Below are 13,388 nucleotides of genomic sequence, written 5' to 3' on the forward strand. Positions count from 1 at the left end.
CATAAACAGAAAAAGCCAGAAATGGCACTGGGGTTCAAGTTGTAGAGTGCTAGCCTTGAGCAAAAAAAGCTCAGAGACAGTGCCCAGGCCCTTAGTTCAAGCCCCAGGACTGGCACCAAAAAAAAAAAAAAAAATCAATTGAAAGAACTGCTTACATTCCATTCCTGCTGTACTAGATTCTTTAGTTGTGCTGTCTCATAATAGAAGCAATACCATCTCCTCTTTGTTGGATTTCTAATATTTCAGATAAAGAACTGAGGATCTTCAGAATAGTTGTCATTTGTCCAGTGTCAGATAGATAGTAAAGTAGTAGAGCTGATGTCTTATGTAATTGAAACTCAAAGCTTTCACTCTCATTCCATATATTTCCCCCTGAGTCATACCTAGCTCTGCCTAAAGTAAACTGAATTTCTTTCCAATTCATATGGTCATCTTTATGTGGAAAGCTTTTTTTTTTAATTGTGAAAATACTGTACAGAGGGGTTACAATTACATGGGCAAGATAATGAGTACATTTCTTATCAAGCATTGTAGCCTCTTCCTTTGTTTCCCCTTCCCATCCCATCCTCCCTCTACCCCCCTACCCAACCCTCCCCCCCCCCCCCCCACCACCAAAGTTGTAAAGTTCCTTTTCGACATAAGGACTTGTATGTCTCATTGTTGCAATGGGTCCACCTGTATCCCTATTTAAACGATTTGTTTTTTCCGTTCCCCTCCACAAATTATAACAACATCAAATACAGTGAAAGCAGGGGTTATACCGCGGAGGAGGGACATACAAAGCAACAAAGAAATAATCTTATAAATGTGTTAGAAACAATCGCATGAAAGAAGAAAAAAACATTTGAATACATATCTTAGCGTTCATTTCCCTAACATCAACTTAACTGACCTTTTCTGCTTGACTCAGACATATACTAGTTATTGCAAATAAGGGAAACCATGGGACCTATGTTTCTTTGGGCCTGTCTTACTTCACTTATCCAAGTCTTTCCATTTCTGTTGGTGGGAGTGTAAACTTGTTCAACCACTTTGGAAAGTAGTATGGAGGTTTCTCAAAAGACTCTACATAGAGCTCCCCCTATGACCCAGCAATCCCACTTTTGGGCATTTACCCAAATGTTCACAAACAAGACCACACTAAAGCTACCAGCACAACTATGTTTATTGCAGCATTATTTACCACAGCTAGGATATGGAACCAACCCAGATGCCCCTCAGTAGATGAGTGGATCAAGAAAATGTGGTATATATACACAATGGAATTCTATGCTTCCATCAGAAAGAATGACATTACCCCATTTGTTGGAAAGCTTCTTTTTAAGAATAAATTATATATATTAGGAACAAGACATAATGTTCAAAATCTACTCTATTTAGCTTAATATACAAGGACCTGCCAAAAACAATAACTGGCTCAAGGCCATAGAGAGTGTAGTGATGGTACTTCGGTGACATTTTCAAAAAAAAAAGGCAATGATTAGTTTATTCCTAACTGCTCATATTTTAAAAGTTTGTGGAGGAACTGGGCACTAGTGGCTCACACCTGTAATCCTGGCTTAAACCTCAGAAGGCTGAGTTCAGAGGATCATGCTTTGAAGCCAGCTTGAACAGGAAGTCCATAAGGCTCTTACTTCCAATTAACTATCAAAAACCTGAAAGTAGAGCTTTGGTCATGTATGGTAGAACTCTAGCCTTGAGGGGAAAAAAACCTCAAAGACAGGTACCAGGCCCTAAGTTCAAGCCCCAGAACTGGCATACCCACACATAAACACAAACACCTCCCACCCTACCCCACACACACATACATACACAGAAGTTTATGGAGGCCAAAAATATTAACATTTACAAGTTTGAGAAAACCTTTTCCTTTTTAAATTTTCTTTTAAATTTTAGGTTTCACTGCCTCAAGGTTCTCAAGGAATTGCCCATCAGACTTATCAACAGCCTGTTGTGTTCCCTAGTCAGTCTAATCAAGGATCTATGCCTACAACAGGAATGCCAGTTTACTACAGTGTCATTCCACCTGGCCAACAAAATAATTTAAGGTGAGAGTATCTCATAAACCTAATCATCTAGCTTTTCATTGGGATTATAGTCTTATTGCTAGTTTTAAAGTTAACAAAAGGTCTATGATTGACTAAATTACTGAATGTATTCTGTGTAGAAAGGAAAAGGTTTGATATAGTTACTTTTTCTTTAAAAAAATTTAAACAAAATCTATATAAACTAATCATCATAATGAACTAAAAAAGATTCAGTCTCTCTTGTGCCTAAAAATTAGACCAGTCTCCTATTAGTGATTGATATACCACAGGTCTTTGGGTTTGAAGCATTCATTTAAGCGTTTTTGAGAAGTTTGAAAAGGTTTTATTTCCTCTATATAACCTTAGCAACAAAATATCTTATTCTGGGGCTGGGAATATGGCTTAGTGGTAGAGTGCTTGTCTACTATGCATGAACCCCTGGGTTGGATTCCTCAGTACCACATACACAGAAAAAGCCAGAAGTGGCACCATGGCTCAAGTGGTAGAATATTAGCCTTGAGCAAAAAGAAGCTCAGGGACAGTGCCCAGGCCCTGAGTTCAAGCCCCACGACTGGCAAAAAAGAAAGAAAGGAAAAAACCTTATTCTGAAACGTTCTTTCTTTTAATCAGTAAGGAGAGAAGAAAAGTTCTATGTATGATTAAGGATGCTAGGATTTTTTTCTCTTTTCTTTTTTTTTTTTTTTTTTTTTTTGCTAGCCCTCTACCACTTTTCTGTTTATGTGTTACTGAAGAATGGAACCCAGGGCTTCATGCATGCTAGGCAAGCACTCCACTAAGCCACATTTCCAGCCCTCCTTAGGATTTTTAAATGGCAAGTTAGCTATGTCTTACAAGCATCTTTGGAGTTTTATATTACATTGATGCCCAGCTCTTTTGAGGTAGATCTGCTACATAGTGAAAACAGAAATGTGTCCTTGATTAAACTTGGCCATTTGGTATGTGAGTTTAAATTCTATTTGCTGTTACATAAGTTTAAATTCTAGAACATACTCTGAGTCTGGTTTTTCATATGTTTGGATCTAAAATGCCAACTTTCTAAAATATCTATTAGATGCATAATTCACTGCTAAAATAAGTGAAATGAAGGGTGAGAAAATTTCTAAATTACTTGCTTTTTAACCAATGTGTAATCTTTCATTTTTTAGAGAAAATTACTGAAATAATCATTCTAGATAGGGCAGAAACTAAGAGAAATAGGTGTATACTACTTGATCTAGTAACTCACTATAAACCAGAAGATTCTTGATTTCCTAAATTACTTCTGTAGTCCTTTATGCTGAAAGGAGGCTTTCATAATAGAAGAAAATCAAATCAAACCTATAAAAAAAAAACCATGTAAAATGGCTTAGGTTTTACAACTTTCCATTTGTTTTATTTGTCAAATCCATTTAAACAAAAAATATCTCAGACTGGAAGCATGGTTCAAGTAAAAAGAGCACCAACCATGGGCAAACAAATGCGATAAAAACTTGAGGCCTTGAGTTCAGGCCTTAGACCAGCATATAGCAGACCAGCATATAGCACACACAAAATACCAATTTAAGAGATCCAAATACTGACTCCTTTAGAAGATCAAATTGAAAAAGTTTTAAATATATCTCACATGCTTGACTTTTGAGAAGTCAACTCTGAAAGAGTGTGACTGGAAATGAGAACACAGTTTTATACCCTTCTCTATAGTCAGTCTTATTTTTGAATGATGACTAAATCCAAGAGCTGGTCCAAGGGGTTGCTGATGACTGTGATTTGGAAAGAACCATAGTTTTAGACCCTGGACTTGTTCTTGAAAAGAAAATAAATATGTACACACTTATTATGGTCTGAAAAATGGACTAGAGCACAGCAATTAAGACAAGTGAGATTCCCTAACAACTATCTTGAATCTTATCTGGAACCATTCAAGATTAGGAATGTGACCTACATGAGGCAGATATACTTTGAAATAAGCTAGCTGTGTGTTGTACTATAATAGCAATCGATCTGTATATGACAAACTGGCATTGATTTATTCTAATTTTAGATTACCAATGTGAGAAATGAAGTGAGTTGTACATGAAGCAGGAAATGAGTGTTCTGTATTCTGTCAAACTTGTATCCAGGTACATTATGGGCAAGTTATTTGGCAGTAAGTCATGTCTGTACAGAATTAATGAAGGACACTTTGGGTAGAAAAAACTGTAATAAACAATTTTTAAAATATATTCATAGGAAATTTTTTTTCTTCTGGTGACTAGACAACTCACTATTATATTTCAAATTTATTAGGCCCTTGCCTAAAGTTCAGTTATGGCTTTTCATTAGTCTGCCTATCATCTAAAAGTTAATAAATTGGGGCCATTCCTTCATATATCTAGATTGTGTAGTTTATATAAATTATATTTTATCTTAGTTATTCTAGTATATACTTACATGAAAAGCAGATATTGGCCTGGATACCCAGCTGGAATAAGCCTGTCCCAAAACAGTAGCTTAGTAAATCCAAACTAAACACAGTTCTTAGCCACAAAGGGTAGTGTATGTATGTATGTACACATGTGTATATATGTATGCAGATATGTGTATGTAATTATTGACTTTAATTTTATTTTGTTTCTATAGAGTATACTTTTAAGTGTTTTTCTAGTTTTATAATCACAAGTGAATACTATTGATGTCTGTGAATATAAAATATTTAAAAGGCAAGCTCATCATCCTGCCTCACGTCATCCCACTGTCACATAGCCAGCGTTTACTAGCTAGTCTGCATTGTCATATTGGCTTTCTTGCCATATAATACTTGAATAAATTCAAGTATAGGAATTGAGTGATAGGTTCTTATTAAATACATGTTATCTTGCACTTTTTCCCTTAATTATGTTGTGAACATTTGGATAAAGAAATATTTTTCTCAGCTGGCACCGGTAGCTCACAGCTGTAGTCGTAGCTACTCAGGAGGCTAAGGTCTAAGGATCAAAATTTGAAGCCAGCCCAGGCAAAGAAGTCCCCATGAGAAACACTCATCTCCAATTAACCACTCAAAACCAGCAATGGAGCTGTGGCTCAAAGTGGTAGAGCACTAACCTTGAGCAAAAAGAATGCAAGGACAGTGTCCAGGCCCTTAGTTTAAACCCCATGACTGACAAATGGAAGGGAGAGAGGGAGGAAGGGAGGGAGGAAGGAAGCAAGCAAGCAAGCAGAGAGGGAGAGAGAGAAAGAAAGAGGGATGGAGGGGGGTGAGAAGGAGGGAGGGAGAAAGAGAAAGAGCTGGTTGCCAGTGGCTCACACCTGTAATCCTAGCTACCTAGGAGGCTGAGATCTGAGGATTGAGCTTCAAAGCCAGCCCAGGCAGGAATGTCTGTGTGGCTCAATTCTGAGTCAGAGAGAGAGAGAGAGAGAGAAATGAAAACATCTTGAAAAACACTTTCACCTCTGATTATATAAAATAATATTTATCGAAATGAACCTCCAGGAAAAAGAAAGAACAAAACATGTTTCTATTTCTTGGAATTTGTTTGTTTGTTTGTTTTTGCTTATGTGGTGCTGAGGAATCAAACCCAGGGCCTCATGCATGCAAGGCAAGCACTCTACCACTGAGCCACCTTCCCAGCCCCTTGGAATTTGTTTTGATAAACAGTACTTAAGATGTTGAGGAGTTACACATTTGTATTTTCCCCTTTGGATACCCTTCATATATCAGTTGTGTGTAAATACATAAAGCCCTGTATAGGTTATCACATTTAGTTATATTTTAGAAATAGCTTTCACATATGAGATAAAATATGTGCCACTTGTCTCTCTGAGTGTGGTTTACCTCGCTTAAGATGATTTCTTCTAGGTCCATTCATATCCCTGCAAATGACATATTCTTTCTGAGTAAAATTCCATTGTGTATAGATATACATTTTCTTGATCCACTCATCTATTATAAGGCAGGCTTCTTCCATAACTTAGCTATTGTGAATAGTACAGCAATGAATGAACATGGTTGTGCAAGTGTCTTTATTTCATCCTGACTTGTTCTACGTAGATGCCCAAAAGTAGTATGGCTGTTTCTGTTTCTCTTGGATATGTTTAGTATTGTTTGAGAAATCTTCAAACGATCTTCAGAGGGATAGTTACATTCCCACCAACAGTACAATAGAGTTCCTTTTTCCCCATATCTTTTTCGGCATTAGTTATGGTTAGAATTCTCAATGTTGGGGTGAGAATTACTGGGATAAAATGGATTCTCAATGTTTTGATTTACATTCCTTTTTCTTTTTGGTCAGTCATGGGGCTTAGACTCAGGGCCTGAGTGCTGCCCCTCAGCTTTAGCCCTCAAGGCTAGCATTCTACTACTTTGAGCTACAGTGGTCACTTCCTTGCATTACCGTTAGCCATGGATATTGAGCATTTCCTTGTGTTTATTGGCCATTCTTACTTCTTCTGGGAAATCTCCATTTACTTCCTTTTCCCCATATATTGATTATTCATTTGGAGAGGGGGTTAGTTTCTTGAGCAACTTGTATATTTGATATAATCCCATTTGTCAAATCACTCTCCTATTTGCTGTGCCCCTGGGGCTTTTTACAAATTTCCTGACTATGCCTATAAATTCTCTTTCTCGTACTCAATCTTGCAGTAGTCTCAGGTCTAAATTTGAAGTCTTTGATCCACTTTGACGTTGGTTCATGGTGACAAACAAGAATCCAATTTTAGTTTTCTACATATGGCCTATAATCAAGCCTATAATCCTAGCTACTTAGGAGGCTGAGATCTGAGGATCTCAGTCTGAAGCTAGATCAAGCAGGAAAGTCTGTGAGACTCTTAACTCTAATTAAGTACCGAAAAAGCCAAAAGTGGAGCTGTGACTCAAGTGGTTATGCACTAGCCTTGAAAATTCGGGCTGGGAAAGTGGCTCAGTGGTAGAGTGCTTGCCTTGCATGTATGAGGCCCTGGGTTCCATTCCTCAGCACCACATAAACAGAAAAGGCCGGTAGTTGGCGCTGTGGCTCAAGTGGTAGAGCCTTGAGCTGAAAAGCTGAGGGACAGTACCCACTCCCAGAGTTCAGGCCTCACGACCGACAAAAAAAAAGTTCAAGTGTCAGTACCAGCACACACACACACACACACACACACACACATATACACAGAGAAACAAACAAAGCGGGCCTTATCATTTAACCCAAATCCTGAATCTACTTTTCATTGTCTTCACCACCATCCCAGCTGTTCTTCTGAGCTCTTAGACATGAACTTCTCCACTCCCTGTTGTAAATGAAGGCAGTTTATTTGAGAAGAGAATTGGTCCTATTGTAATTGTTTCTTCCCTAAGCAACTCTCTGGGCTTGGGTTTGGAGCTGGAAAGGAGAGCAAGGGAAAACTTTTCTCAATGATATCTTCTCTGGGAACTCAGCACTTGGTGTCAGGTGAAGAGACCACAACCTGGAGTCTGCTTAACCTCTAGCATGGAATCACCACTTTAGAAGCTAAGGCTGAAGGACCCAAGGGAGACTGAACAAAGTGGAAGATCATGTATCTCTCCCTGAGTTTAGGAATAGGATGAGAAACACATATCCTGTTCATGCCAAGATTAAAGTTGTCTGCATGGTACAATGAGAGTAATCCCTATGATTTTGGCTGCAGCAGATCAGTTAGTACTTCTATTTCTCTAAGCTGTGAGGGGATAAGAAGCTGCAGACTTTACCCAAATACCAGACTCTCAGGTTGGCCACAGGGGTTCACATGTGAAATTCCAGTTATTCATGAGGCATAGGTTGGTTGGTTTTTAGTTTGTTTGTTTTGCCAGTCCTGGGGCTGTCTCTGAACTTCTTTTGTTCAAGGTTAGCACTCTACCATTTGAGCCACAGCACCACTTCCAGCTTTTTCAGTTTATGTGGTACTGAGGAATTGAACCCAGGGCCTCATACATAATAGGCAAGCACTCTACCACTAAGCCACATTCCCCAGCCGAGGGTTCATGGTTTGAGGCCAGCCAAGGCAAAAACATTAAGACCCAATCCCAACCAATAAAGCTGGGTGGACATGATTTGATTCTAAAACCCAGTAAGAATGAAGAAATGAATTACTTGAGGTATAGGAAATTTCTGTCTATGAGTTATCATAGAATGAGGAAGAAGATGAATATTATATAAATTTGCTGTAAAATGGTATTTTACAATACCATTCATCAGTTATCCTATAGAAGCAGTTTGCAGCAATTTGAGTGACAATATCATACTCCTAAGTGGCTGTTCTTGAACAGTTTGGGGGGGAGGGGGAAACTGATGTTAATTACAGTGACCTTAGTACCTTTGTAAGTTGATTTTATAAGTCTTTCTTAGTTAACATATTCATTGTTTTAAGTCAAGAATTTTCAGGAGACCTATAACGGTTTATGAGATTAGTTTTGTTGTTGTTGTTGTTTGTCAATTTTCGTGATTAAATTCAGGACCGGGGCCCTATCTCTGAGCCTCTTTGAGCTCAGGGCTAGCACTCTACCACTTGAGCCACAGAGCCACTTCCAATTTTGAGTGGCTAATTGGCAATAAGGGTCTCACAGGGACTTTTCTGCCTAGACTGGCAATCCTCAGATCTCAGCCTTTTGAGTAAGTAGGATTACAGGTGTGAGTCACTAGTGCCCCACTAAGATTGATCTTTTATTTTGCTATCAAGAGTAATATACATGCTTCCTAAAGGACTGGGCCTGGTATTTTAAAAGTCCTCTTCTTGAGCATGATTTAATTGATACAGAGCCTGTCTAGCAAGCATGTGAGACTCTGATTTCAAACCCTAGTACTGTCTACCTCCAAAAGTAAAAAAATGGCCAGGTGCTGGTGGCTTATGCCTGTAATCCTACCTACTCAGGAGGCTGAGATCTGAGGATCAGGGTTCAAAGCCAGACCGAGGAAGAAAGTCCGTGAAACTCATATCTCCAATAACCACCAGAAAACTAGAAGTGGCACTGTAGTTCAAAGGATAGAGCACTAGCCTTGAGCTGAAGAGCTGTGGGACAGCGCTCAGGCCCAGAGTTCAACCCCATGAACAACAAAAAAAGAAAAGAAAAAGAAAAAAATGTACCTTTCTTTTCTATCTACCAACAAAACCTTTTGAAATTGCAAAGCTGTCCTTCCTGATACACTGTATAGGGGTGTACTAGTTTAGTGAATGTGTCTCAGGCCTGTAATCCTACCTAGTTATTCGGGGGCTGAGCTCTAAGGACCACAGTTTGAAGCCAGCCTGGGCAAGAAAGTCTATGAGGCTCTTATTTCTAATTAACCAGCCAAAAAAAAAAAAAAGCGGAAATGGAACGGTGGCTTAAGTGGTAGAACAGTAGCCTTGAGCACAAAAGCTCAGGGGCAGGGCCTAGGCCTTGAGTTCAAGCTCCAGTTCTGGGACCATGAAAAAGGTACTAGGGGCAATAAATTGCATGGATAAACATCTGGGTTCAATCCTTAGCATCATAAAAATAAAACAGAGAATACTTCTTTGTTTTGACTCTGAACTCAGACCCTTGCTTGCACTTGTAGAAATACTCTATCATTATGAACTACACCTACAACCTTGGGGTGATTTGGATGTTTTTTGTTCTTTTTGTTTTTATTTTTGGTTTTTTGGTTTGGTTTTTGCTTTATACAAGTCCTGAAACTGGAACTCAGGGCCCAGGTTGCTGTCCTTGAGCTTTTTCACTCAAAGCTAGCACTCTAAGCCACTTCCATTTTTCTGGTGGTTAATTGGAGATAAGAGTCTAATGGACTTCCTGCCTAGGCTTGCTTTGAACCACAATCCTCAGTTCTCAGCCTCCTGAGTAACTAGGATTACAGGCACAAGCCACCAGTACCCAGTAGATGAAGAGCTAAGGGACAACGCCCAAGCCCAGAGTTCAGACCCCGTGACAGACAAAAAAAGAAAAGAGTTTCACGGCTTTTCCTGCCCAGGCTGGCTTTGAACCACAATCCTCAGATCTCAGCCTCGAGTAGATAGAATTACAGGAGTGAGCCACCAGCGCCCGGCTAAATTATTTTTTTTTTGGGGGGGGGGGTCCGGTCGTGGGCCCAGAATTCAGGCCCCACAACTCGACCCAAAAAATAATAATAATAATTAAATACATCTATACTTCTCAAAGGGACTCAATAAATACTTTTCCAGTTGAAGGGGTTGGGGGGAGACATTTTAGAATTTGTAAATTTTTTGTAATGATAGAATTAGGAAGTGGCTTTTATTTCCATATGTGTCAAGATGACTATAAAAATGTGACTTTTATTCAATAATTAATTGTAATTCACAGAGAAAACAAATAGAGTTTGACTTTTACCAGTTTGATAAAATAGTTTTACCTAAATTTGTAGGAATGTTTATTCAAAGACTGTCTCATTGTGCTCTCTTTGTTTTTAACTTTTGGCCCACAGCTCTTCAGTGGGTTTCTTGCAACATCCAGGATCAGAACAAGTACAGTTTCCTCGAACTACATCACCGTGCAGTTCCCAGCCACTCCAAGGCCACCAGTGTGCAGGTAGGAATAGGTCACTAAAAGATAGTAATGGTCTGTCTAAATATTTCAACACATTTCTTTGTTCTGCAAAAATTTCTCAACTTCAGCTTTGTTGAGATTCACCCAGGATGTTTAGGATGCCTTGCAGAATCAAGTTAGCAGGTGCAATTCACTTAATGCTTTTTTGCCACTGCAATCACCTTGCTAACTTCATTTTCCTCCTCAAAAGTGTGATGTTATCCAGAGTCTTTTCTAAGCCTTTTTCTAATTCTTCAGCCCTTTGTGACTAAGCCAACAAGTCCTGGGGCTTCAACCCCACTGCTGTATCTGACAACCTCATAAATCTTATTTCTGCTTATACTCTGTCACTTACTGGAAATCCCTACCCAGATATTCAAAAGCAAATATTTTCTTCCTCTTCCTGTTTCTGTTACCTCAGGTTTCACCCAATAATTGAAACAGAAATTTCACGATCATAATTTAACTCTTCTGCCAGCTACTGTGACGCACACCTGTAATCTCAGCTTCTAAGGCGGCTGAGATTATGAGGACCACTGATTGAAGCCAACTTTGGCAGAAAAATTTGTGAGACTGTTATCTCCAATTAATTACCAAAAAAAAAGAAGCGGAAGTATGGCTTAAGTGCTAGAGCACTAGCCTCAAGTGAAAAGGCTAGGAGAGAGCTCCCGGGCCCTGAGCACAGGCCTCAGTACTAGCACAAAAATAAGTATTTTCTTCTCTTTCACATTCTTTTTTTTTTTTTTTTTTCTTGGGGTCCGGTCGTGTGCCTGAACTCTAGGCCTGGGCGCTGTCCCTCAGCTCTTCAGCTCAAGGCTAGCACTCTACCACTTGAGCCACAGTGCCACTTCTGGCTTTTTTCTTTTTGCTTATGCGGTGCTGAGGAATCAAACCCAGGGCCTCATGCATGCAAGGCAAGTGCTCTACCACTGAGCCACCTTCCCAGCCCCTCTTTCACATTCTTGTAGTCATTATTTCCTCAAATTAAAAACTGTCTCTTTTTTCTACCACTGATAATTCTGGTCTGTTCTTTTTATATCTTGTTTACAGTAATCACTGAAGTTCTTATTATGTATTTAATTTTCATTTTCCCCAACACATAAACATACACAGTTTCAAAAATTATTGTCCTGAAACAAAATCTTCATGTTGTTCCTCAGAAAATAAAACTTGGATCCATTCCTGTAAGTCTAATAAGCCTCCCAGTTATACATACATATTTAATTCATACAGAATTTTCTGTGATAATGTAATCTTTGATGCCCAAAATACTTCTGTACTTATTTTCACTCTGCCTGTGATGTTTATCCATCATCCTGGTTGACAGAGTATTTCTCATCCTTAAAATTTGGCTCAAGAAACTCACCTATTTTACAAATAATTCAGCTAGTCTTTGTTTTTGTTTTTGTTTTATCAGTCATGAGGCTTGAACTCAAGGCCTGAGCACTGTCCCTGAGCTTTTTCACCCAACGTTAGCGCTCTTCCACCAATTTGAGCCACCTCTAGTTTTTCTCGTGGTTAATTGGAGCTAAGAGTCTCACAGACTTTCTTGCTCAGGCTAGCTTCAATCAGGTGTGAGCCACCAGCTTCCAACTCCATTCACCTAGTCTTTAAGAAAAGGGTATCTATTTGTGTGTGTGTCTGTGTGTAAGTCCTGGGGCTTGAATTCAGGGCCTGCGTGCTGTCACTGAGCTTTTGTGCCCAAGGATAGTATTCTATCACTTGTGCCACAGCTCCATTTCCAGCTTTGTGTTTAATTAGAAATAAGAGTCTCATGAACTTTTGTGTCTGAGCTGGTTTTGAACCACAATCCTCAGATCTCAGCCTCATTATGTAGTTTAGATTATAGGCACAAACTACCAGTGCCCAGTTTTCCATATACTCTTACAGAAACTTTTTTTTTTTTGCTAGTCCTGGGGCCTTAACTCAGAGTCCTGGGGCCTGAGCTCAGAGTCTAGGACTGTCCCTGAGCTGCTTTTGCTCAAGACTAGCACTCTAGCTCCACTTCCTGCTTTTTCTGTTTATGTGGTAGTGAGGAATTGAACCCAGGGCTTCATGCATGCTAGGCAAGCACTCTACTACCAAGCCACATTACCAGCCCTTACAGAACTTTTGATTATACTCTTATTTTACTATAATGATTTGTTGACATATATAATCTCCTAAAAAAAAAAAGTTAAACAGTAAGTTATTATCAGTAAATGACTATTAGACCCTTGGTACCGGTAGCTTACCCCTGTAATTCTAGTTCTTGGGTTAGTGGAAACAGAAGATAATGGGGTTCAAAACAGTCCCAGCAGAGGGAAACTGGACATAGTGGTATCTGGCTGCACTTAATTAGAAAGCAAAACACTGTGAAAAACAGGGCATGTGGTAATTCATACCATCAGTGCCCTGTAATCCTAGCTATTCAGGCTGAGATCTGAGGATCACTGTTCAAAGCCATCTCATGTAAAATAGTAAATAGTCCATGAGAATACTATCACCAGTTAACCACCAAAAAGCCAGATGTGAAGAAGTATCTCAAGTAATAGAGTAACAGCCTTGAGAAGAAAAGCTAAGCAAGAACAAAGATATTGAGTTTAAGTCACAGTACTGGCAGAAAAAAGAAAAACAGGGCTGGAGGCATAGTTTAGCAGTGTTGAGCCAGCTTAGCAAGCGCAAGGTTCTGAGTTCAATCCTCCAGTACCACCAAAAAGTAAATCACTATTAGTGGAGGATTGGCCACTTTGGCCGAGAAAAGCTTTTTTTTTTCCTATTGTTTTTTTTTTTTTCCTTTTCTTTTCCTTTCTCTTTTTGCCAGTCCTGGGGCTTGAACTCTGGGCTTGCTCAAGGCATGTGCTCTACCACTTGAGCCACAGCACTGCTTGCAA

General features: G+C 39.3%; 1 protein-coding gene across 7 annotated transcripts in view; it reads left to right on the forward strand.

Moving 5' to 3' along the window:
* Positions 1 to 13,388, forward strand: part of R3hdm1 (R3H domain containing 1) — a 153,612-nt gene that overhangs the window by 123,508 nt on the left and 16,716 nt on the right. For all 7 annotated transcript variants that reach the window (XM_042683451.1, XM_042683449.1, XM_042683450.1 and 4 more), the window contains 2 exons: positions 1,897 to 2,048; positions 10,415 to 10,518. In XM_042683451.1, coding sequence (XP_042539385.1) covers positions 1,897 to 2,048; positions 10,415 to 10,518 — 256 coding nt within the window. The remainder of the gene's footprint in view (positions 1 to 1,896; positions 2,049 to 10,414; positions 10,519 to 13,388) is intronic.

Source organism: Dipodomys spectabilis, unplaced genomic scaffold (assembly GCF_019054845.1).
Source record: "Dipodomys spectabilis isolate Male_0828 unplaced genomic scaffold, ASM1905484v1 ptg000081l, whole genome shotgun sequence".
NCBI lineage: Eukaryota > Metazoa > Chordata > Mammalia > Rodentia > Heteromyidae > Dipodomys > Dipodomys spectabilis.